The sequence below is a fragment of the Rhinocladiella mackenziei genome, assembly GCF_000835555.1.
Source record: "Rhinocladiella mackenziei CBS 650.93 unplaced genomic scaffold supercont1.7, whole genome shotgun sequence".
Taxonomy (NCBI): Eukaryota; Fungi; Ascomycota; class Eurotiomycetes; order Chaetothyriales; family Herpotrichiellaceae; genus Rhinocladiella; species Rhinocladiella mackenziei.
The window spans coordinates 952180-965463 of record NW_013550598.1 but is presented as its reverse complement, the minus strand read 5'-3'; the positions used below and the strand labels follow the sequence as shown (position 1 = coordinate 965463).

Below are 13284 nucleotides of genomic sequence, written 5' to 3'. Positions count from 1 at the left end.
TCCCCTTTTCAGCTCAGGCAAGTAGTACAAAGCATTGCTTACTTAAACTCCATACAGGAATCGGGCAGAGGTCAGACACCTCCTATAGCGCGGGATCGAGATTGGTTCGATCCCGAGATTCAAAAACTGCTGCTCGGGAGGGGTCTTGCTTTTTACGATAAAGCGGCACCTGGGGATGGCGAAAGCCGAAAAGGATGCCAGTTATTATGCGCATACCTTCACCATGGCCTCCTGCGGCCACATATACGGGAAAGGCCTTGGTCAGGTGGTGGAAAGCATAACCGCAGATTTCAAGCTATCCCTCTAAGCCATCTTGGCCGTACCAGGCACCTTGGATCTCATCGTGGCAAGGCGCTGGCGAGGGTGATTATCACTTGTGGTTCTCGCCCTCCATCGTATTCGACGCCCTCAAAGATCTTTCTGCATCGCATAGCCTGACGAAAGAGCAGCGAAAAAGGCCTTCATCAGCCTATGACAAGGCCGATGAGGATTTGGCATTGCATGCTCCCACAATCTCAGAAGGTTATGGCGTTGCTGATATCCAGTTCAACAGCGAACTCGCTCGCCCGGATGAAGATCCCTACCAAGCGTTGTTCGAAGTGGCTCAGAAGTGCGAGAGAAATGATTTGAAGGAGGTACGTCCTCTGATCATTGCCATCACCTGCATATGGGAAACATTGGGTCATGAGCCAACGCACAAACTTTAACAATTCCCCTTAGGGCTGACATGGCACTAGGTTCTGGGTTCTGTTCGCATTGTGGCACACTGTTGATTCCCCCCCCCCCTTGGATGGGCCTCTATCAGAAAGCGGTCAAAGAGCCTGGAATAGTGCTCAGATCGTTGGTGTAAGCCAGCTGCCTCCACACAAGTACTTTGTAAGACGACCCGTTTCGCGGGTGCTGCACGTGACTTTATCTCATTATTCGGCAAAATTGCCATCTGAAAAATTACTGCAATAGGCAATGGACCCCAGCTCGTCGATTTCGCGGTTCGCATCGAGAGCATTTGCACTTCCATTTCCACCCACTGTTTGAAGTCGTCTTTGTATGTCAATCAGCGTCACAGGACTCTCCAACCCTGCCTGCAAAGATGGCTTACTCCCCATCTCCTGCTTCTCCCCTACCAGGCCCTGACAATGCCAACTACCCTCATCGACGCTCACCGAGTCCTCCTGCACAGCCAATGTCGAAAAGAGATAAAAGAAGAAACCAACACGCTGCCCACCAACAAGAGCTTTACAATGAGCTGTCATCGAACCGAGAACAGCATTATCGAGAACAGCTCATAGCCCTCCAAACCGACATGAATCTTATTTCACAAGCAGACCCCTACGATCCCGAACCTCTAGATGATTCACCGGAAGAGGTGGCTAGAATTGCAGAGTTGGCTGCATCTGGTACACCATACCAGTCCCAAATGTCTTCCCTCGCTGGGAAATGGTATGCCGAATTTGTTCATGATGTCAACGACGCGAAGGAAGCAAAAGAGCTAGCTCTCATACAACTCATGGTACGGTGGGCCCTTGAATAACGACGTTGGCATCTTTCAACGTTTCTGACTGATAGCCGTAGAACAATCACAATGCTCGACTGGAGAGAGTTAAATACGAGTGTGATTATCGTCTGCATCTTGCCGCTGAGGAGTGCGAACACATGACCTCCACCCTGCGGGAGCGGCTCTTTCAAGCACTGTCCAACAAAAGACAACGACTGATGAAAGAGAAGGAACAACTTGACATTGCAGACACCAACGCCCTCCTCCTTCACCCCAGCCAATTCAGCATCACCAATCCCGCTAGCCCGGGTGGCAATCACACCAGTCGCAAAACGCGCTTCACCAGACATCGAGAGCAGGAAGACATGAATGGAGTGGGCGAAGTCACAAACAAGAGGAAACGGAAGCTCCCGGAGGACGATGTGGGCTCACCATCTCGAAACGGCTTCTCGACTCCGGCAGACCGAAACCGCGCCGCTTTGGCCAACCAGACTGCCCCTCTCTATTCGATCCACTCCCTGTTCACGGACAAAGAACTCAACTTCCAATCCCACCAAGCACAAATCGCAGCGCGACACTTCTTTGCAACATCACGAAAGGAAGGTGAAACTGGCAACACAAGAAAACGCGGAAAAGATGTGGATGACAAACGCACTAGATCTGACGATTCGGCATCTGAGGAAGATGAAGAGCTCGAAGCACCTGGGATGGATCGGTCCGCCAGTCAAAATGTGCATGTGACGAGGTCGACACGGACAATCGGTGGCTTGGGTGGATTGAATACGCTCAGCGACTTGGCGGAGAAAGCTGCAACACGTCCAGCATTACCGTACGCTACGCTACATACACATCAAGGAAGACAAGGAACATTCCTTCCGCAGCCGAGTCGGTTATTGGCCGAAGAGCTAGAAGAGGATTTGTTGAAGTTGACTCAAATCGAGACCCGGCCCAAGGGTCAAGTAGACAAGAGGGCCATTGAGGAAGCACTCAAACCTTTGGCAGAATCACGAAGCAACCTGGCACCGGATTGGCCAGTCTATCTAGACGTGCATTTGGTGGATGTGGATCCAAGAAAGACAGCAGGGCTTTCTTGAGGCTAGATTTACTCGGAGTGGGATGTCCTACGATGAACGACTTGCCACGACATTAGAAACGAAGTGCAGCCTTACAACTAGAACGAGATGGATGGGATGGAATATTACTGATTTGGAAACGGAATGGATTTGGACCAGGGGGGAAAATATTGAAAGATTCGCCGCAATGGGGTAGGAATTTGCTGAAGCCGGAAAGATGCCGGTGTCGCCGATGGCTTGTGCGATATCCATAGGCAGTGGTGTTTCTCCGATTCAGGTACAGAACTCTACTTTGTTGGCAATGCAAGATGCTCCGAACGATAGTGATGGTGTCATTGACGGCATTTTCTTCTCCATATTCCCCGGTCTTTTTCCTCCCCGCACGTTTTTCCAATGCTGAAAGCATCCACAAGCGTGTTGATCATGGCACCCTGTCCGTCCGTGCCCTGGTCAAGGTCAAATCCCTCTTTCTCCACCATCGCATCATGTCACCATCCAGATGACTTCTCTCAATGACTACTGGTGACAGAGCTGCAGTGTTGAATGTAACCTGTAGTCAACTTTACAAAGTGCTAGTAGGTTCAGGTATAAGTCTCCCCTCCACGTCCCGCCGCAACAGCACTTGGTTCCTTTACTCTGTGCGTTCTTCATATTCGTTCAGGTAGTGATAGACCGGATTTCCTTGCAAAAATGTGGTCAACACTCATCAATGTCCTCCTGACCCCAACCGTTGTTCTGCCTGTCCTAGGCCAAACCAGCACCAGACCCGCTAGTGCGACTGGCACCGTCAACCCTTTCGCCCTGTATACCTTGACAGCGGAAAATATCACGGCTAAATTTATTCCCTACGGTGCCCGCCTTACTTCTCTCCTAGTCCAGGATCGTGATGGCAATGAACAAGACGTGGTGGTGGGCTATGACAACGCATCCCAATATCTGGCAGACACGGAGACAAATCACACATATTTTGGCCCAATTGTAGGTCGCTATGCCAATCGTATCAAGAATAGCACTTTTACTTTGAACGGCCAAACCTATCATATACCGGCCAATGACCACGCCGGCGCCGACACTCTCCACGGAGGCACGATCGGATACGATCAAAGAAATTGGACAGTGGTGGCTGCTTCAAGGTCAAGCATTACCTTTAGTCTCCTTGATACGGGCTTCCAAGGATTTCCAGGCACGGTGTTGACGACGGCAACCTACAGTCTCGGGACCTTTCCCAGTGGTGCTCAAGGAGAAGTGCGTCCGAGATTGACGAGTACTATGATTTCTCAAGCTCTCGACCAAGAGACGCCCATCATGCTTGCGAATCACATCTATTGGAACTTGAATGCCTTCAAGCAAGCAACCATATTGAACGACACCACCCTGTGGATGCCTTATTCTGACCGGTACATCGTGGTTGATCCTATTTTGATCCCAACCGGTGCTTTAGGATCGGTCTCGAATTACCAGACTCTTGACTTTACCTCACCCAAGTTGCTAGGAACAGCGGTTAATAATGCCACCGGTACTTGTGGCGCAGGCTGTCAAGGAATCGATAACGCATTCATTCTCGACAGGCCCGCCAATGCAGGTTCGACATCACCCAACTTCCCAGTGCTCTCACTTTGGTCAGAAACCACGGGCATTCAAATGGACGTGTCCACGAATCAGCAAGGAGTTCAAATCTATAGCTGCAACGGTCAGAATGGAACCATTCCAGTCAAGCAGAGTCAGCAGGAAAGAAACGATGGTACCCGAACCGCAGCTAGATTTGTCAACAAATGGGGATGCCTGGTAATTGAGACGCAGGCGTGGATTGATGGTATCAATCATCCTGAGTGGGGAATTAGTGACTATGAGCTCTTTTCTCCTACCACTGGCCCAGCGATGAATTATGCGACTTACGATTTCTCGACATTTTGAGGGGTCTTTTAAGGGGGAGTATGAAAAGAGGGTTTGCCGGATGGTGGCCAACACGATGAAGCGCGTTGAGCAGCCAATCAAAAGTCGCAAAATAACGTCATGGTAAACAAACAAATTTTTTGGGAGCATCAAGAGCTCTGAGTGATTCTCTGCTATCGAATCTGAGAGATTCGAGACTCAGCTTATCATTTGTAAATAAATCCTCCAGACTATCATGTCGAATCCTCATGTCCTCGCCCTGTGATGAAATGCAAAAATAGCCCGAGCATTCCACCATCCGTCCGTTCCCTCACGTCACAATGCCCCGATCCACCGCCGTTTCCTCCTACGACAATGAAGTCAGCTCCCCTGACCCTCTTGCCACCTCCTCTAGCGGCGAGAACACGACTGGACATGTCGCGGTCACTAATCGATCGCAATCACCCAAGAAGCAGACCGCTCCTGTAAACAAGAGTCCAAAAAGAGCGTCAAAATCAATCTCCCACGATTCTGCAGCCATATCATCATCTCCTTTTCGCGCTGTCTCAGAGCAAAATCTCAGCCCATGGAAGATTAGGGTCACGGTCGAAGCAGAGCCCGATGATTCGGAAACGGGAGACGCATCGCAGACAACAATGACTAGGACGATGAAGATACCACTACGGCCAGACTCCCCCCGGGAGAACAACGCGAAAACGTCTACGAGGGGGAGGAAGTCTCAATCAGCGGTTACCAAGAATAAGAGAAGCGCGACACCGGTACGAGGAGGGACAAATCGAAGCCGACGTCGAAGACCAAGCGTGACCGATTTGGACATAAGACCACTAGGAGACGATGAGGAAGAGGATGATTGGCTCAAGTCGCAGGTCTCACCACGCAAGAGGCGAGCGTCTCGAAGCCGGAAGAGTACTCCAGTGCCAGAGACCGGTTCACAGGTTTCCTCGTCTTCTGGAAGATCAACAAGGAAGAAATCAACTGTTTCAGAATTTGAAATCCGACAAGATACAGATGCTGAAGGCGACGTTGGAATTCTTCGTCGTCATGATGCTATATCGGAGGCTGAGTCTCCAGGATTGCGCAAGATTGACATGAATCGCGTGTCTGTCCGGCCTCGAACACTGCCCACAAAACTCCGAGCAGATGAAGAACTCGAACACATGGATTCAAACGACCACAATAACTCAGAAATCGCCTCCACATACAAACCTGCGGAAGTTCGAAGAGTGTCCGTTAACAGCGCGATGAGCTATCCAACTCCTTCTCCGACTTCCTCCTATCATAGAGATTCGGATGATATTGGAAAAGTTCCTGATGCTGAGCCTGTTCGGGTTGACGAAAATGAAGGGGTTGACTCAGTCTCAGAGAGTGAGGGATTCACCATGATCGATTTGGATACGCTCCCCTCCGCCAGACGATATTTGAGCACCTCTGAAACCGAGGCAGGAAACCATTATCCAAACTCCGCTGAGGAAGCTTCTTCAACAAGCCAAGGATCATCAGCAGCATTACAAGGGAAGGCGGAGATTTCTCCCGAAGCTCTCCAGCCTTCAACCGACAAACACACCGTCGCCTGCCCTGCTCTGAACCTTGACGAAAGTGAAATATCAAGCACTGTCCCATCGTCACCACCACTCGTGGAGCGGGAAAAAGGTCTTCTTCAGGTGCCGTCTTCATCATCAGCAGGACTGGCGCGAAAGGTGACACCTCAACCATACTCTTCTCCTAAATTGCCATCCCCCCCCAAACAGATTGTACGAAAAACTCCTCGGCATCAACATCGTGGATCGGCCAGCGCTATATTTGCGGGTATTGCATTGCAAGAAGTGGTATCGCCGGAACATGTTAGTGATAAACCTTCGTCGACGGAGGGATCAGCCTCCGCACCATCTCAGGATTTGGATGACGATGATGTCGTGTTTAAAGGCTTCGATTCAGGTACCAAACGCGAATTGAGAGCTGGCCTCAGGTTCGGAGAGGAACTTGCGAAAAGACAGTCGCCAAGTCCGCCGATGGAGGCAGCTCCTCCATCTACCTCTTCGCAGACACAATCCAGGTCTGATCTGACGACCGGATATCCGACATCGACACAAGTCTGGCGTGGGGAAACCACCGTTCAACGAACACCACTCCAGAGCTCCGCAAATTCCAGATCCAAGGTGGTAGAGCTGGGCAGACCTATAATAGAGACGCCTCAAATCCCATCCCCGAAAAAGAGAGATGAAACAATTCTCGATACACAAGCTCGACGTGAACGAGAATGGCAACTCGAGAGAGAAGCAGTATCGAGACAAATTCAAAATGCAAGCGAAAGCCAAGTCATCGTGATCGACAGTGATGATGGAGATGATGTTCCGGCAAATGGGAGTGAAGATATGGCAGCTGCGGAAACACAAACCGCCGTTCCAGACGAACAAGTCGAAGGCGAGGAGGAAGAGGATGTTTGGCTTGCAGAGGCGAAGAATTCTTCCAGCTCAGATCCCTCTCTCCTACACGCTTCTCAACCCACTGGAAACGATCTCTTTACCCGCACAGAGCAACTCGAGCAACGCGAACGAGCAAAGGAGGTCGTGAGTAAGCCTAGAGGATGTCTAATACCAAGCCCTTGGAAGAGAGGTGATGATATTTCTCCTCCGCAAGAACAAAACACTCTCTTATCCACCTACACAGATGACATGAGCGGTCTGATATATTGGAAAGAACCAGAAAGCCAGATCAAATTCGGCGCCGGTGAAATTAAGAGACAACAATGGAGGCACAGAAGTGGCAGTGGAAGATTCGATATTGATCTAATGGCGGGGACACCGAGAAAGGAAGCCGTCGAGGATGAACCTGTCTCTCTGGAAGGGTCAAGCTTTGCTGAAGAGGATAATGAACGGCCGAGACATTCATACAATTCAACTGCAACTGACGGTGTGCGTGAAACACTACCGACGAAGCAAGCGGAAGATGGTACTCTCGACGAGACGAACGATAATTTAGAGGGAGCCACGTCTCCTGAAGCTCCAGTGAAAGTCTCTGTGAATTTCAACGATTCGTCCATATCCATTGGAACATCACCAGCTCAGATCGGACATTCTCAACTTCAGCCGCCTTTCGCTGATACCACCTCAATATCATCTCCTCAACGACCACCCACTCCTCGCTCAGCCATGAAAGGCTCTCGTCAAATTTTTGAGCAAACGCTCGGGACACAGAGAACCGATACACCAATAATGATCAGAAAGGTGGTCTTCAGTGAAAGATCACGCGGTGTGGATATTCACGGCCTGGAAGGGAGTTTCAGCATAAGGACATCGAGTGACGATTCCATGGGTGGTGAAGCCGGAATGCAATTGAATCGAGAATTGCTGTCTCATGAGCAAGAGCAGGAAGATTTACACGATGTTGAAGTCCAACGTGAACTTGAGGCGGAAGATGAAGAACCTCAAGCTCAGGCCGAAGTGGCCATGTCGACTGCAGAAGAAATGCAAACTCGACCTGCAACCGCCTGCAGGGACTGGAAAAATTGGTTCTGGGGATCAAATCGGACAACCAAACCTACGTCGTCAACACCAGAGCAATCAGACACCGAGCAAAAGACACAGAAGCAGAAGCTTTTCTCCAAGTCAACAAGGCCCTCCAACCTTGTCTCCCTTGAGAACAAAAGCCAACCTCTCGAATCAGCCTGGGAGAAAGCCAAAGCCACGGTACCTTCTTCCGTTTCCTCCCACAAACCGCGTGGCAAGAGTGCTTTCAACCGCATCAAACTGCCTTCCTACCTCCTCCCGCCATCCTGTCCGTCCGATCCTCTCCGACCATCAACATCGCCCCTGGCGCTAGACGGAAACTTCACCAACACCCACTTCCGCACTCTCAACATCATATACCGAAAATCTCTGCGTCCCAAGTTCCATGCACCGGCGCGAGATACGATTCGAGACGAAATCCTCGCGCTCAGAGGCGTAGAGATGGAAATCGACGAGAGCGAGAATGGCATAGACAGAGGTGTGTTCACTTGGAAAGTCAGTGATGGCGAATGTGAGGTGCTTGAGCGGTTTATGCAGGAAGTTGAGCTGAGTCATGGGTGGTGGAAGGGGAAATGGGTTGGGATTGGAGTAGGCGGGCAGGGTGATGATGAAGGCGAAGATGAAGAGGATAGAAAGGGAATTCACTGGGGTTGGTCCGTAGAGCAGTTGGCGATGTGGCTTTGTCGAATTGTCGTGGGCGAAGCTGTGAGGGAGGAGGAACGAAAATCCCAGTCCCGTTCTTCTAAGCTACTAGTAGCTGATACAACGCTAAAGACGTTCACAGAAAACAGAAAAGAAGGGCATGGCCAGGTTGGAGGCTAACCCATTAAATGGTACTGCGCTCGGAAGCAAGGCATCGAGGCCGTGGAATATTATAAAAGATCAAACTGAAATTGAATTACTTGAATTGCCCATCGACTCTAGAGAGCGTGGTTTCGACAGACTGTCGAAATGGCGGCACTCGAATCCAAAGCCAAAAAAAGAAAGGGAAAGAAAAATGGGTCAACAAAAGGTAGGGAAGTGAAAGGGATAAAAAGGGCAAGCATTTATTTGCGGTATCTATGTTGCTGCTCTGTTCGGTTAAGACTCGAAACTTTTGCTTTCCTTTGCATGCGTATACTGTAGCCTTGTGATCCTGTTCAGAGATCGTCATAGCTTGTGTGGGGTAGTAAGGCGCATATATCCATCTGGGTCTTACATTTCCCAAGCACATATATAGGCTGAATGAACTGGGCCGTAGAAATGGTTTGGAACAGAAAGATTCGTGGGTGGGTGCTTGAGTTGCTCCATGACTTCACAGGACCTCCCTGTCCGAGATTTTGTGAAATCGAAAGATGATGGTGTCTGGTCCATTGTAGGCGACAAGAGAATCGAGAGAAGAACAGAATCTGTGTCAGTATGGGTTGGATGCTTGCTTGTGTTCTCGAAGAAGTTGGCTAGAGGAAGTAACGACAGGTCTTTCGCATATGCTTTCTCGTTCACGGCATCAACCCTCGCTCCAAAAAATTCGTTTCTTCCATTTCGTTTGAACCTTTTTGGTTTGCTTATCAAAGTCCGCATGCAGCAGTCAAGATATTTTGCGGTGGTCCGACTGTCGAATACCCATCACCCGCGTTCCCCGGGAGAATGGCACTATATCCCGCGTTTCCCGTGAATTTGCAAGGTCCATATCCTGTGACAATACCGATTTTATCAATAGTGATGTCGTTGCAATCGCCAATGGCATAGGCTGGTAATCCGAGACACTCGATGTTCCCCAAGTCGTACGTGGTACCATCCGGCGGAACCCACATGCCATAGGTTTGAGATGCTCCGACCATGACAACATTGGTGGGCCAGTCATCTGAGAAGGCTTCATTGCTGACAGGAGACCGAACTCTCAACATTTTGGGATTGGGTGATTTCCGAACGATTGGATTTGCTGGGACAATAGCAAAAAATGAGACGAGCCAGATAGAAAATAAGGTGATGTAGTACATTTTGAGGGCTGTACCGTGCATTAGCTTGGATGAATTGAATTAAATTCACGTGAGGAAGAACTTACGCTGATGAAAAGGAAAACTTTTACGACCTTTACTACCAAATTCCAAGGTCTCAGTCACCAGATTGATCTTCGCGATTTCAGATTTTGTTGTCTCACACCAGGATGACCAAATTAACCCTGAATAGCCGGTGACGCGCTGGTTTACTTCACAAACGGGAGAACCCTGGGAGATTATACGGGCTAATATGGTGCTTGCACCGTGAAAGATTTCCGTTGTTTGTGTAACAGCTCTGCCTTCCCCCAGTAGTCGTGAACCGTTGTTGGAGACCCCACAAATGAATAACAGGTTGAGACAAGTAGAACGCCAGGGATTTTGACGGATTGAAGTCTCAACGAGTCTGAGAATCAATCATGCTGGTGTCTGGGGGGGTTGGAGTAACGATCGTGAGGATAGTAGAACAAGGAAAGCGGAAGGCAAAGCGGCCAAAGCCAGACTGATATTCAAGGCGTCTGAAGGGCCGAGAGAAAACCAAGTCCAAAGGTTGAAGTTTGAACGGGCTAAAAACGAAGCCAATGACCGGTGGCGTCGAGGGGTCGAGGGTACTAACAGGATGACGAATGGTGCGAAGAAGATGGTAGTATCGAGCAACGGGTTCAGGGAATAGTTCATGCGGGCTCACCCGGCCATACATATCCAAAGATTGGGGACTTGTACATGATAATCGGGATGCGGTTTGTTGCTGGTCAACGAAGATCTTAGATATGAGACATGGAGGATGACGAAGGTCGGTAACGGTTTGCTCGGCGTAGGGGCAGCAGCCGATTTGCATTGGGTCCTGAAACCCCTGCAGAAGTATGGATATGAATCCTTGATCTGGAACGTGATGGGTTCATCATGCCCGACTAGACAAAATCCTTGAGAAACGTGGCGCGGAAGAAGCCCAGGCCCATCGAGGTGGGCTGGGGGGGGGCGCGGGGGCTGGGAATTTGACCAGTTGGCTCGCAGGATTCATTCAGAGGACGGTGAGTACTGAAGCTTGCCCAAATAAAAAAAGCGACATGACCAAGAAGCGAACAAGACTGTTCAAGTCAGGCCGTAATTGTAATGGAGGATGGTCCATGTTGGATGTGCCGAAGCAGAGAAAAAAAATAAATCAGAAGATTCAGGAGGAACTGCCGCCCTCTGCCAGGTGGGGGACTAGAATAGGTACCAGATTGTACCTGTCCCACCGAAAATGTACGGTATGGTACGAGCTTTTCTGGATCGCGCTATGTGACAGCTGAGACCGCATGCTTCCTTGGAACACATCGGCTCAACTATTGATCTTCCGCAAAGCATCCGGACCTAGCTGGCGTTTATTCTATCATGGGTTGAAATGCAGCCTACAACATGTGCTCCCGAGGATCCCAGCTCAACACGATCCTCATCATCATCCTCGGTACTCAGGTCGTTGTCGTTGAGATACTGCTTCCGTGACGATGACCTTTTTCCAAGGCCTTACCTCAACCGTGTGCCTAATCGATTGGCACAGCCGCTCCTGGCGCAATTGTTTCTCCGCAAAGCCCGAGCCGGAGTTCGCCAAAGAAAGCCAAGGTCGTCTGGCGCAAACCCAAAAAACCCAGTTTCTGCATCCTAAGCGGTGAAAGTTGTCTATTTTCTCCGACGCCTGTGCTACGGATAACCAGTCCGAAAGAGATGGGATTGCTAGGAGAGATAGCGACTGTTCCTCACTCCCTCTCCAGGCCTCCTGAGGTAGAGCTGCTCATAACTCATCGACTTTTGTCGGGAGAACTTGCACAATGGGCCTAGTCTCACGTCGGACTACAAGGCCGTTACTAGTAGCTGACTACTGCTTATCGACCGACCACGCTTAGGGTGTCTGGGAGTCCTATGCATTAGAATCCACGCCATTTCAAACCCAGTGTCGCGTCCAGAGAAACGATTATCATCTGAGCGAAAAGGCTCCGTGCTCAATTGAAGCTGTCTTGTAACTAGCTAGCTACCTGTGTTTGTCCCCGTCGGGTTTGACAGCTGACAGGCTGCCTTGGATGATCAATCACCGTTCGCCATGGAGTACGCCATGGGGCTATTTCTGCGACATGTGCACTTCCCAGTCCCCTCTTCGAGCCTCCTTCCGCAATACATATGTGTGCTACACCTCTTCCCATTAGGACAGCACATGCACCTCGTAGAAATTGTTGTGCTTGGTGCACCACAACAGAATGCTGCATGACGGGATCCATGGTCGAGCACCACCTATTCCCCCGTTGGATGATCCCGAAGTACTTTCCGAGGTGTACGGCATGGTCTTGAACGGTGGTATTTCCATATATCTTTCAATTCCAGTCTTGATTTGGTTCGGCTCTGGGTGGGTCTCACGGTAGTGTCGAGAATGTGGAGGAGCCTGCCAGACATTGTTGCTGTTTTGTGTAATGAAGTATCTCGTGGACATGCTCTGGTATGTACTGTATAGAATCATTGAACATTGCGAGACTTCTTCATCAAGAGCCATTCCATTGCCCTCATCGTCATCGTGGTCCAGTGGTGGCGTGGTAGTGGTCATCGGATCGCCCGGAAGGATACTCGTTGGAATGTTCCATTGTTGTTGTTTGAGACGGCCGTGAGATGGTGAGAACATATCATTATGGAGCACTCTGGTGGTCACTTCGACAATGTGTGATACTTCACATTTCGGAAAAGTATATTCGGCGTCATCGGCGCATTCGAGGAATGATCGCAATTGGTTGTTCATCAAATGACGACCTGGATTGACGAAGCATCGTGGCAAGTGAGCCGGATTCCTTTCGGCGACAGGACAGCAGAAGAGTTTGGGTCGGCAAGCTAATGGTGGAGCGGCGAACGTATTGCGAGATTTGACCATGCGATGACTCTTATTGTTTCCACTGGAGGGCGACCCGACACCTGGAGGAGCCATATTTGGGATGCGAGGTGATGGAGGTGGAGAGGGACCCGGTCAGGTTGTCGAAATGCTGAGGTTCTGGTGAGAGATGTACTGTCCAAACGAAACCTCGAGTACCCGGTCCCCTTGGAATAAGTATTTCACGATCGGATTGCGGTGCATCTGTCAGTGCATCTAAAGTCTCCAATCAGTTGAATGTTTCTCAAATATGAGCCTGCTGATGAACAAATACCATGGGGATCAGCTCTTGCAAGGTGATCTGCAGGAAGTTGACGAACTGACATACACAGGTTGAACCTGCCGCGCACGACCACTCACAAGTGTTGCCACTGGCCCAAACGACCAAAACCCAAGGACAGATGAGCCAATATTGTGGTCATTTTCAGTGGGAGAGGATTCTGCTTCACACTCG

General features: G+C 50.0%; 6 protein-coding genes across 6 annotated transcripts; 4 read left to right on the top strand and 2 right to left on the bottom strand.

Annotated features, from left to right (window-relative positions):
• Nucleotides 1-175: 175 nt before the first annotated feature.
• Nucleotides 176-773, top strand: Z518_09171 (uncharacterized protein; the record flags this gene model as incomplete). The annotated part of the gene is made up of 3 exons (XM_013413127.1): nt 176-260; nt 352-635; nt 738-773. 3 exons carry the CDS (start codon nt 176-178, stop codon nt 771-773), a joined length of 405 nt encoding a protein of 134 aa, XP_013268581.1.
• A 317-nt stretch (nt 774-1090) lies between these two features.
• Z518_09170 (uncharacterized protein) lies at nt 1091-2589 on the top strand (the record flags this gene model as incomplete). Its single annotated transcript, XM_013413126.1, has 2 exons — nt 1091-1510; nt 1573-2589. The coding sequence occupies 2 exons, from the start codon at nt 1091-1093 to the stop codon at nt 2587-2589; spliced, it is 1437 nt and encodes a 478-aa protein (XP_013268580.1).
• A 669-nt stretch (nt 2590-3258) lies between these two features.
• Nucleotides 3259-4482, top strand: Z518_09169 (uncharacterized protein; the record flags this gene model as incomplete). Its single annotated transcript, XM_013413125.1, has 1 exon — nt 3259-4482. One exon carries the CDS (start codon nt 3259-3261, stop codon nt 4480-4482), a length of 1224 nt encoding a protein of 407 aa, XP_013268579.1.
• Nucleotides 4483-4781: 299 nt separating this feature from the next.
• Nucleotides 4782-8789, top strand: Z518_09168 (uncharacterized protein; the record flags this gene model as incomplete). Its single annotated transcript, XM_013413124.1, has 1 exon — nt 4782-8789. One exon carries the CDS (start codon nt 4782-4784, stop codon nt 8787-8789), a length of 4008 nt encoding a protein of 1335 aa, XP_013268578.1.
• A 725-nt stretch (nt 8790-9514) lies between these two features.
• On the bottom strand, nt 9515-9946 carry Z518_09167 (uncharacterized protein; the record flags this gene model as incomplete). The annotated part of the gene is made up of 1 exon (XM_013413123.1): nt 9515-9946. The coding sequence occupies one exon, from the start codon at nt 9944-9946 to the stop codon at nt 9515-9517; it is 432 nt and encodes a 143-aa protein (XP_013268577.1).
• Nucleotides 9947-12119: 2173 nt separating this feature from the next.
• Z518_09166 (uncharacterized protein) lies at nt 12120-12887 on the bottom strand (the record flags this gene model as incomplete). Its single annotated transcript, XM_013413122.1, has 1 exon — nt 12120-12887. One exon carries the CDS (start codon nt 12885-12887, stop codon nt 12120-12122), a length of 768 nt encoding a protein of 255 aa, XP_013268576.1.
• Between the last annotated feature and the right edge of the window lie 397 nt (nt 12888-13284).